This window comes from Brachyistius frenatus, unplaced genomic scaffold, assembly GCF_029030835.1.
Source record: "Brachyistius frenatus isolate BFR_SWC_R1_liver_20210118 unplaced genomic scaffold, ASM2903083v1 Contig_4, whole genome shotgun sequence".
In the NCBI taxonomy this organism is placed as follows: Eukaryota; Metazoa; Chordata; class Actinopteri; family Embiotocidae; genus Brachyistius; species Brachyistius frenatus.
Window position 1 is genome coordinate 886,028 of NW_027210603.1, and position 12,202 is coordinate 898,229.

At 43.7% G+C, this 12,202-nt stretch overlaps 1 protein-coding gene across 3 annotated transcripts in view; it reads right to left on the reverse strand.

The window, feature by feature from the left end:
• LOC138626528 (zinc finger protein 385A-like) overlaps positions 1-11,224 on the reverse strand; it is a 31,292-nt gene extending 20,068 nt beyond the window's left edge. The window contains exon 1 of one of the 3 annotated variants that reach the window (XM_069708227.1): positions 10,549-11,224. In XM_069708227.1, coding sequence (XP_069564328.1) covers positions 10,549-10,561 — 13 coding nt within the window. In that variant the 5' untranslated portion in view covers positions 10,562-11,224. Of the gene's footprint in view, positions 1-5,027; positions 7,379-10,548 lie in introns of those variants that run through there. The other 2 variants (XM_069708243.1, XM_069708237.1) reach the window with 2 other exon arrangements.
• Between the last annotated feature and the right edge of the window lie 978 nt (positions 11,225-12,202).

A 12,202-nucleotide genomic window follows, 5' to 3' on the forward strand; every position in this document is an offset into this window, starting at 1 on the left:
TTTTTTAATTTATCACGTAACCTTAACTGCTGTTTATTGTGGTAACCATGACGACAAAGATCCCCTATCATTAACTAAGTCGAATAATGTTTGATATATGATGTCTTTGGCTCAGTTCGGGCAGTACGGAGAAACTTCTCGTCTATTCACGCCCACTCTCTTCCTCTCTTTAGCTTTGGATGTAATTATGCAACGTCTAACTTTGTCTTCATGTTCTGTCTAAAAACATCCGGGTGTTAGTTTAGTTTAACTTCAAATCATCAGCACTTTCTCCAAGTTTCCCAAATATCTAAAGCATAGCTGGTGACCAAAGACTAAACTAAGATGGTCAACGCCCTGCTCAGAAAATACTGGAATTTCCCTTTAAGCCACATAAAGAATAGTTGGCAGTAAAGATTTGACTTCAACACTACAGTTAACATAATATAACATACGTAAAACATAGCGTAGTTGTGTACACGTTCACATGCGTTGCTTCATAAAGAGGCTGGTGAGCATCTTCCTGTTGTGCAGCTCCACTCAGCCTTCAGCTCTTTAAGCAGGTGTTGGATCGTTTATTCCATTATGTCACCGACATGATGTTGCACAGTTAGAGGTAAACACACGGCTCCACACAAACCCACACAGAGCGCAGCGATGGCCGTTAAGGGATCCACCGTGTCAACATGACCCTGCCCCACATTATTATTCCTTTTTCAAAGCATTTACACACCTGCTGGGAGGTGCAGCGACACGACTGTAGATCCAGAGCTGCAGAAACCCGAGAGTGTAAAGTACACAGGACACACAGGAGTGCACAAAAGAAAGCACAGATGCACAACAATGGCATCAGACGGCCAGCAGCCAGATGGATCATCATTTTACACAATAGAGAACACAGAAAGGCAACAAAAAAAAAATCATAATTTGAAAAGAGGATTATGCAGCTGAACTCCATTTTTTATTTTTTTTATTTTCCAGAGGCTGAAATTACAGGCGATATTTTGGGAGCTGATTGGAGTCTGAAGGGCAGGGTGCGGTTTCATGCTATGGTTAAGGTCTTGAAGCGACACGCAGGGGTTGCACAGGGTAAGAGTCGAGCTGGTGGCTCAGCTGTGGTCTGCATAACTTCACAACAATAAACAACAAACAACACAGTGACTTTATGCTCGGCCGTGCCCTCCTGCCATGTTTGGCATCCTTGAAACCAGTGAATGACCGACATACAGTAAGTGGTGCAGACGTCCTTCTAGGTTTATAATTATGGTCAACAAGATGTCCAAACTAAATAACAAATATATCATTACCTTGCAAAACAACATCTGAGAATTTATGATCTGACACCCACATCAGCAGGACTACACGATGTATTTCCAGATGGTCAGTGTGTCAAAGTAGACAAAATATAATCTTAAATTATTTTTGTAATTTGGGCAAGATACCTGGCCTTTACTCTGAACCCCCGACCAATCGCAGCTTTCAATTCTTCACATCTTCATTGGACAGGAGGTCGCAGGGACCAACTTCCTGGTTCCACCTTACAAGCCCCACCACCACTCATCTCGTGTTTTTATTGGGTTGTAAACAGGGTGTTTACCCAGACGTCACCGGTTGGTTTGTGAACGTTATGAAGCCTCCAGTTCAGATTCTGTCCGTCACCATCTTGCTACTTTGGAGCAGGAAGTGACCATATTTGGATGAGCTGGGGGAGGAGCCAGCGGTGGATCTGACCGATCTGACTGGAAACCTGACGATACTACGTCCCGCCCACCGACAGCTGTAACCTGACGGCACCACAGGCCTGTCAATCAAACAAGACACGCCCCCCCTAAAGAGGTAATTCTTTTTATGAATGAGGGATTATTTTCAGATGGACCTCCAGAAAACTAAGAAGAAGGAGTGACTTTAGCTAACAACACCGAGATAACTGATGGACACATTTGATTCACTTTGGATTTGATGAGAGAAGTTGAATGGGAGTCTATGGAGCCGGAGGCTTTTTGGAGCCGACCTCCAGTGGCACTCGCTGGTATTGCAGCTGAAGACACTTCTGGATCAGAACCATTTTTCAGACCTGAGGGTTACTTCCACTTTTATTTACAGTCTGTGGTCAACATGTTATGTTGTAAATAATTGTGTTTTAGTGTCAAGAAACATGGTTGCTTGAGATCTTTGTGAGATAAATGTTGTTTGTTTTGCTTCGTTGCTTTTTCTTGAGTGACAAGACTCTATATAATATACAGTAAGTATTTAGTCTTTCGGTTTTCTTCCAGATTCTCGCTCCTCTCCCGTCATGGTTTCTCAATATTTCCGAGCTTCCTCGACGTATAAAAATGGGTTTCAGTTTGTCAAACATGCAGAGTGACCGACACATTTCTTCATTTTAAATGTCAATACTTTTCATCCTTCATTGCATCGCCTCCATTTAAAGGTCATGTTGTTTATCAGGCTCAACATGCACCTGGGGTTCTTTAGGAGGACAATGATGAGTGGAGAAATTTCACCTCACACACACACACACACACACACACACACACACACACACACACACACACACACACACACACACACACACACACACACACACACACACACACTGTGTGGGTGAGTGAACAGTGATGCAAGCTGTGAACTTTCATATAGTGCTGAGTGAGGTCTTTGCATCAGACTAGAGGAAGCCTTGGCTCACTTTTAAATAAATAAAAGCCTCTGGGTCTGAAATATTCATCATAAAAATCACACAAGAGTTACTAAACTGTGCTCCACGCTGCTCTGCACCGAGGGAGATGAGCCAGCTTTAGCACATTTCTTTCAGCCTCCGCAGCTGCTTGTGTCGACATGTTTGAATTCCACCTTTCATTAAAAGACATAAGATCTGTACTAAGGTGGTGGCGGTGGTGGATGGAGGGCCACAGAGAGGAGATGGTGCTGGAGATGGTCAACTCCGTGTTCGTCCCTCCATCTTTGTCGTTGCCTTTCATGGACGCTATTTCAGTATCTGGATCTACTTCTGTATCTGCAGGGAAACTTGTACAGTTTCTAAAATCCCATCAGCCCATGTTGTTGTGATCATGTGTCAGTACGTTTAGAGTCTAATGCTCGCAGAGTTAAAGCCTCCGCACCGGGAGAAGGATTACCACAAGCTCCAGCTCACACTCAGATCACAGGAAGACTCCAGCAGCGGTAAGAGCACGCAAACAAAAATAAAGTAGTCAAATATTTAGTCAGTGGGCACTGACATGGAACAAGTGCCACCGTGGTTGAACAAATTAGACTCATTAATATCAGTAAACTGACATGATAAAAACATCTGCTGCATCCGATGGCGTCACACGGATAAAAATAAATTCACCTTCGTATAATAAAATGCTGTTAAGGACATTATTGGACCGGACAGTAAACAGCATCTGTGCTATTCTGCAGAATATTAAACATCAGTCTAATTAAACTGATTACACTAGATGCGTAATTAAACAAAACATAATTAGAAGTTAATTTGCAGGTAAATGCATATAAATTACAATCGCTCTACTTTCAAGTCAAAGTTAATTTTGTTGCATAATTTTATTTCATTTAAACAAAAAAAATCTTTGGACTCCGTTTGAATTTTTATGGTCTGTATAATCATAGTGCTGTTTAACCTCTCACCTCTTTGTTCCTCTTTTAGTGCTGCAAATTACCGCCTGCCTGTTTTCTGCCTCCGTTAAGGTTGTAGTTTACATGCAGTTCATGTACACGCATGTTTGTGCTACATTTGTAGAGATTTCCTCAAATTGTTCTTGAAATATGGGGATGTGAATTTATCGTGACCTTTGACCTCTGACCACCAAAATCGTATCAGTTCATCTGAGTCAAATTTAACATTTGTGATCAATTTTCAGAAAGTCCCTCAAGATGTTACTATAATATTGCGCCCACAAGCACAGGCCAGTGTGATAGGACGATGACCTTGACCTGTGATGTTTTTGCCAGGTTTAAAGAAATTCCCTCAAAGTGTTCTTGAGATATTGCGTTGACGAGAACGGGACAGACGGATGAGAGGGACATGAAGGTCAAGGTGACCTTGAACTTTGACATTTGACCACCAAACTCTAATCAGTTCATCTGAGGCCGAGTGAACGACTGCATCACGTGAAGAAATTCCATTCAGGCGTTCGCGAGATATCATGTTCACGCGCATGTGTAGAATTGAGGTCACAGTGACCTTGACCTTTGACCTTTGCACCACAAACGCGACTCATTTCCTCCTCACTATCAAGTGAATGTCTTTGCCAAGTTTGAAGAAAGTCTCTGAATTCGTTCTTATCTTATCTTATTCATATTCATATTTCTTATTCCGGTTGGTGAAGCGCGACTTGTTGTATTTGGATTTGTAGCGATGAATGACGTCAAGTCTTCGTCCTGTCGGTGCTGAGTTTCATATTTACGACTGAGACGACTGATAGCATGATGGACCAAAGTTAGACTAAAATGAAGAGGTGGCAACCGAGGGTCGGGTTAGACTACTTAAATAAATAAATAAATAAATAAGATATTCTCTGGATATATTTCATACAAATTTGGCTTTTTTTTCTGAGTCTAAATTATTGTGATGAGTTTTAAGGAGTGTGTGTGTGTGTGTGTGTGTGTGTGTGTGTGTGTGTGTGTGTGTGTGTGTGTGTGTGTGTGTGTGTGTGTGTGTGTGTGTGTGTTTGTTGACATTGTTTATTGGATACTCCTGTTCTTTCCATCTTTTCTCTTTCTTTTTTTTCAACATCTTTTCTACATATCCCTTTGAGCGAACTATAACAAATACTAAATATATAAATGATTATTACTGTGAGAGTGAAATTCTTCCAGGAACCAGAACCAAACAGTTCCTGCTCACATCATCCTATAGACGACCCTTCGGTCAGACAGATCCTCTCAGATACATCTAAGTTGGACTAAAAGTTTTAAGCCTGACGTGAGTGACGGTCTGGACGGAGGACGGTCGGATTTGTAGAAAGCAAATCAATCAGCTCAATAACAGCAAAGAGGAGGAGAAAAGCCTTCTCATGCGGTCTTACCCAAGATCATCCTGCGTCCGTCCACTTCTTCTCCGTCCCACGTATGTTCCCACTCTCGCTGCTCTCCTACTGGGCTGACTGGGATCTGAAGCAGCCGCCTCTCTGGCTCACAGAAGTCAGCGTGGAAAAGACATCCAGCATCACAACCTTCACTCTTCGTGTCGTCTCTCCTTCCCTCCTCGTCCAAACAGGAGACGCTGCGTCTCCTTCGGATCTCAGCCAGCTGTTGCGACAGGAGAAGCGCAGCAGCAGCAGCGACCGCAACACAACAAGCACTCAACGCGCTGCAACGACGGCTGTAATGTATTCTCTGTTCTGTATTCAGGCCAGCAGGAGGATCAGCGGAGAGATGGAGGAACCTCTGCACTACACCGACTCTCTTCCCCTCGCTCTCCGTCTCTCGCTCACATTTTTGGGGTTGGGTATAACCTAAAGGCACCTTGCGCTCCCGAGCCGTGATTGGCCCGCGGGCTGGTCCAATGAGAGCGTCGGCAGCCGAGCCTTTTCTCGGGGTGTTTGAATGAGGAGGCAGAGTGATAATGCTGCTGTCGATTCTGCTCTGCCTTCCTCTCCGTCACTCGTTCTCCACTGTTTACTATTGACCATCTCTGTTCTCCTCCCGTGTCTCTGCTTGTCTCTCTCTGTACTCCGCCTCTCTCTTCTCATCGACAGCATCTGAAATATGTCTCGGGGCACATTGATCTCTGCCCTGACAATATCCTCCTCCCCCCCGTGGGTGAGGCTGCATATTTCCTCTGTTCTCCCCCTTCCACCTGTCTGTCAGTTGGTTTTCACAAAGATCAGGGATGTATTTAAAAAAATGCTGAGTTCACGCCACAAACAAAGAAGAAGAGAGAAGCAGACACAGAGGTGCAGCGAAGACTGACAGCTTGAGAGACTCGATGAAGCATCGCGGCGGGAGAGTGGGGGGGAAGAAGGGGGAGGAGGGCGGAGATTGAGGTTAATGCAGACTGACTTGAGGATGAAAGTGTGGAGGTGAGGAAACGTGGAAGATTCGGTGAAACGGCACGATGATGAAGGAGGACGCTGGCAGCTGTTTGACAGGCGGAGAGTGCTGACTCAGCTCGCTGTAGCACGTCGCCGTCGCAACGTTTACCAGAATAACAGAGTCAAAGACGGATGATGCGTAACGGACATTCAGGCTTCGACAAACACTTTCGCACGAGATCAGACGGTCACATGACCTCCGGCTTCAGGCAGCCAGTGGTGTTTTCAAGTGAAGCCAGGCATTCCCGGGGTTTTTTTCACACTAGTTTCATTTTAAATAAAACACTTTAACAGTTTTGTCTCTCTTCTGTATTTCTCATGTACTTACAGCAGCTGTCAAAGAAGCATTTTCTGAAAAACAGAACATAGATTTGAGGTCTTGTTTCACTTTGCTTCCACAAAAATGTTGCCTACGCAACAGGAAGTTCTCCATTTCTACTGAACTTAACAAAATAAAAACACTAAATAAATGTGTTCATGCTGTGTGTGTTTAAGTTTGTGTGTGTGTGTGTGTGTGTGTGAGAGAGAGAGAGAGAGAGAGATACGGTTTCTTCATTAGTAGAGTCGGCCTGAATAATGCAGGCAGGTGTATTGTTGTGTCCGATGGAGCAGGTGCTAATGTGGCTGTCTGAGGGCGGAGGGTCAGACACAGCATGACTTTAATGGATGTCACCACGGCAAAATGAAACCGGACCACTGGGCTCGTGTGACAAACCGTGTGTGTGTGTGTGTGTGTGTGTGTGTGTGTGTGTGTGTGTGTGTGTGTGTGTGTGTGTGTGTGTGTGTGTGTGTGTGTGTGTGTGTGTGTGTGTGTCCTTGGGGATTTATGGTAAGGCTTTAAGTTGTTCACTTATGAAAACACTTTGCTGTTTCTCGCAGAAATAATAATAATAATTAAAAAAAACACTCAAAGATGTTATTTCAAGGTTGATAAATTATACGGTAGACTTAATTATGGGCTTTAAAAGATTGAGGTTTTATTATTCAAATATATGCAGAAGCAAATGTCATGGCTTTGTGTTGGAGCAGCAGCAGAGATAATAAACGGCCTTTATTGAGAATGTGCAGGAAACTGTGGGTTATTCAACATGCAGCAGAGCTGCAGACTGTGAAGATGCAGGCTGATGTTTTCACTATTTTTTTGGTCTTATTTGAATTAATTTGAAGTGTAAAATTGATTAATAAGTTTAGGATTGTTGATGCACTACTCCAGCTGCTCCAGGTTTTGAACTTTTGTACAGATATTCATGTTTCCCAGAGGATGTCTGACTTTAATGATCCCCTGACTTTCCCTGCAGCGCCACCATGTGGTTTACATTTGTGGTTTTGACTGCAGTGTCTCAACTACTCTTGTAGAATAAAGCTTTGTATGATGAATAAGCAATTTTGGTTTTTATCTGTCACTTTATGTCAGGGAAATAATATATTTATTTATTTTATTATAATTATTTATTTTTTATTTATCGTACCCTATTAATCCCCGAAGGGAAATGTCTTCACTACAGCAGGGGGGCTCTCAGGGGGGAGCTGCTGCAGCATGCTGCCACTAGCGTGGCGCCAGGTAACCTGACCTGAGGTGCATGTTTTTGGATGATGGGAGGAAGCCGGAGAACCCGGAGAGAACCCACGCAAGCACAGGGAGAACATGCAAACTCCGCACAGAAAGGCCCAGGACCGGATTCGAACCTCAGAACCTTTTAGCTGTGAGGCGACAGTGCTAACCACTGCACCACCGTGCCGCCCTAATTATGACTCTATTACATGATACAAGGTTTTTACTGCACATACGTTAACATTTTATTTATAGTATTCAATAGCTTTACTCAAAAAGATTTTATTTAAATCATTAAACAGGAGTTTCATGCCAAGGTTCATTTTTGAAATCATATTTGGCAAGAAATCTTTGATTCTTTCATCTTTTTGATTCTTTGGTTCACTTATTCTTATCTGCAACTTCAGCCGGCCGTCCATCCGTGCGTTGTCTGGGGAACACCTCGAGTAAATTTCATTAAATTTGGCACAAAACATTAATTGTGGCGGTCAAATATCGCTGTGACCTCATGTGACCTCATGTTTGTCCCATTCTTGTGATCCTGAAGCCATAACTGGGAAACCGAAACCATCCGGTCAGATACTGAATGTCTGACTCTCATCACGGGTCTCCACTTTGAAACTGTGCTGCTTGTAAAGATCTTCTGTGTTGTTGGGTTGAAGATGAAGAAACATCCATTTTTGAAGCATCATCTGCTGTCATGGCAACAGCTTTGTGATGTATCAGATTTATTAGACAAACTCCTTCAAAGTTTTATCTTGACTGACTTGGATCTAAACTGGTTGGTGGAGGCATAAAACTGCAAGGCGGGAATTGTAATGAGTGTTTGTTTTTAAAAGGGAAATCTTCAGCTTCTCATGTTTGTTAGAAGGTCAGATTTGTTGACTTCTGCCGACTTCTGATTTAAGATTCATCCGTCATCTTGGAAATAATCAGAAAACTTCCACACATTTGTTCTGGTTTAAAACTTATTTTCAAAAAGTACAATTATCAAAGTTTGGATCAGGGTTTAGTGAGTGACTGTCGGTAGCATCCTGTGTGTGTGTGTGTGTGTGTGTGTGTGTGTGTGTGTGTGTGTGTGTGTGTGTGTGTGTGTGTGTGTGTGTGTGTGTGTGTGTGTGTGTGTGTGTGTGTGTGTGAGAGAGTGTGAGAATGTGATTGTGATTGTGTGCATGTGACCTCTACCATCCTATCATTCCCTCACGCCGCCCCGGGAGGCCATAACTGTGTCGACAGGCTTGTTAAACTCTAATTTTAGCCTCGACCGTTAGCGGTGTGTCCTGAGGAGTCCTGCCAAGGTTTAATGAAGCCTTCATTTGATGTGTAACACATTCAGACAATCACAGATTAAAGAAACAAACATTCAGGTTTGTTTTGTTGGTTTTTTTTTAGTAGTTTGTTGACTGTGTTGTGTGATCATTTGGTTTCAAACACACTAACTGAAGCTGTGTTTGGTTGTAAATTTATTTGATGTGTTTCTGCGGTGGAGAAGGCTGTTTACTGCACCGCAGGGGTTAAAACAGGTGCTGGGAGGATAAAGACGAGGAATGAGCACTGTACGCTCTACATAAATACACACACACACACACACACACACACACACACACACACACACACACACACACACACACACACACACACACACACACACACACACACACACACACACACACACACACGGTTGACCAAACACACGTCTCCTGTGTGCAGTAGACGTAGACTCTGCTGCTCATTACAGCTGATGAGGAACGGACACTCAGATAAAACTCATATTGTTTAAGACAGCTGAGCAGCAGCTACCGACACATAAACACGTCTTTACGTATAATCACAAACGTTGGGTATAATCCTCAAAATTGCACGACGTCATTGAAGAAAAAACATCTCTATTTAATCCAAATTTGTATGTTGGAAATTTATATTTGGGCTTAAAATCATCACAAATAAATAAATATATTTAAATAATTCAAAGTTCCACATTTTCTAGAGCTTTTAACTACATCAGCAAAGAGATTTTTTTTTTTTAACCTTAAAGCTAATTGGGAAAGAAATATACATTTACAATCTGCCCTGATATACGAGCACATGTGAATGAAGTTTCATACTTCACGTCGAATCAGCTGAGAGACCATGAGAGTGCTTAACAGGAAAATCCAACAATCTTTTTGTTTTCTGTCAAATGCACCAGTTTTTTGTCTTTGGGTCGAAGTGGCAGGTTTCCACGAGACTCGTTCAGAAGAAGCAGTTTTTTGTTGTCTGATCTGATGAAGAGCTCATGACTTAATTATGACATCTGATGGATTCTTGGATTCTTTTTTCGATCATAGATAACTGTAGTTGCTCTACATTAAACTGCTTCTTCCCTTTTGAATCATTTCAGGTTATGAATATGAAGGTTAAGTTTGCCCTTGTTAAAGAAACCTAAAGTAATCCAAATGTTGGTCTTTATAGAGGAGACTGTGGCGATCCGTCGAGTCTCTTCTCATTTTTGGACCCTTTAACCAACTATATGTCGCCTTCAGGTAAAATGTCTTCCTCCTATTACGGTTATATTGATGATTATTTTTCTCTCCTGTGTTTCTGGCTTTATGAACTTTTCTATCCTGCTGCGATGCCAAAAATGTGAGGAAATATGCAGACAATGCCTTCTCTATTGAAGCCGAAGCTCACCCTTCCTCCTCCTCCTCCTCTCCCTCTCTTCTTCTCCCATTCCTCCCCTGCATCGTCCCGACGGTGCAGGTGAGAGGTTGAGGAGGTCAGACCGGGTCTGAGTCTCATCTGACACTCAGTGCTGATGTTTGCAGAAGAACTCTCATCAACGAGAGAAGCCTTCAAAGCCGGTCGAGCTCTGTCACTCGCTCTTTATTTCTGCTCAGAGTATTGCAGTAATGAGGGGATCCCGGCTCATCCAGCCTCTCACTTCTTTTTAAGGTGATCAAAGGAGCTCGGTCGGGATCTTACCTGAGCTCCACATCGGTGGTGTCTGTTCCTCACGATGCTTGAAGTGATCCCGTGTCCAGTAGAGCGTCCAGAGTCCGGCTCGTCAGCCAGCATAAAGTACCGTAAACACACGTCCTCTTTGGGTCGGATAAATATTCTCAGGTTAGCGTGGAGAGATGAATGAAGTAGCGCTCGGCGACATGAGAACCCGCAGCAGTGGAGGAGGAAGCGCTCGGTGCAGGCAGCCACATGCCCACCGCGTGGCTGCATCAAACAGCCAGCACCTTGATGTTCACCTCCTTCATCTCCCTTTATTCCTCCTCTGCTTGTAATCCCTCTGTGTTTTCTCCTCGGCGGCCCTTCATGCCGTCACCTCCTCCTCGGGAGTGAAAGAAACAAGTGCACGAGTTTCCAGAGGCTAATTCTGCTTCTCAGGACGGGGAACCTAATATTTGAGGACAACTGTGGAAGGAAGGGAGATACAGGCAGAGAGAGAGAGAGAGAGAGAGAGAGAGAGAGAGAGAGAGAGAGAGAGAGAGAGAGAGAGAGAGGGAGGGAGGGAGGGAGGAAGAGGGAGAAAGAGGAGGGGCAGGGCAGAGAAGACCCAGCGACCGATGGCAGATCAGAGGAAGTCAGGACTAGAGTGTGTGTGTGTGTGTGTGTGTGTGTGTGTGTGTGTGTGTGTGTGTGTGTGTGTGTGTGTGTGTGTGTGTGTGTGTGTGTGTGTGTGTGTGTGTGTGTGTGTGTGTGTGTTGTTGAGGAGGAGGAGGAGGAGGAGGAGGGTGGCGGGCGAGTCCTTGAAACTTGAAAGGAAATGTTGACATGGAGAAGCAGAGGGAAATCTGATTGGTGGAGGAAGCAGATGGTTTACAGGCAGGTATGTTGTGTATTTGTTGTGTTTGATCTTTGAAATGGGACGACTGCTTTCTGTCCGTGACTGTTTAATGGATGTTGAATATAATAAATAATAACCATCAAACCGTTGCTCAAACACTCCTGGACGCTGGTGAGCACCTCCGTCCCGCGTCCCTCGGCTCATCAGTCCTCCAGTCCTTAAACTGCTAAAAGCCAGAAACACATCAATTATGTAATCGATGAATTGAGGTCAAAATGAAAGTAACATGAAGAAGAGACCTTAATTATTTGTTAGTGTTTCTGCTGCATTTTATCTGCAGTTTTCTTGTCTGTCAGAAACATATTGAAGTGGATAAAAAGTGGGATTTAGACGAGTCTCTCCAGGAACATGTGATCTAATTAACGCAAATTCAAACCATTTTTAGGCAAAAAAAAATGACGTCAACAGAAGCTCGACTGAAGGTATTACAGCATAAAGTAGTAATTACAAACAAAACTCCAAAACGCTTCTTCCAGCTACAAAAAAGCCTGAAAAGACATCATTTAAAACGGGAGCAGGACGGTCGTTGCCGTGGAGACGGTCCACTGTCTTTGCGTTGGTGTAAACTGGCAGATGAAAACGCTGATCGCTGCAAATCTAAACCACTGACAGCCTCTCACTCACCCTTCAGCTCAATTTGTCTTCCAGTGAAACTCCCAAAGTGAAGCGCTGAGATGATGAAACTGAAATGTGGGCGGCTGTGAGATGAACACATTTGACAAACATGATACTGTGGGAGTCCCGTGTGCGAGCCGGCCGGGTCCACCTGGCTGCCAGCGA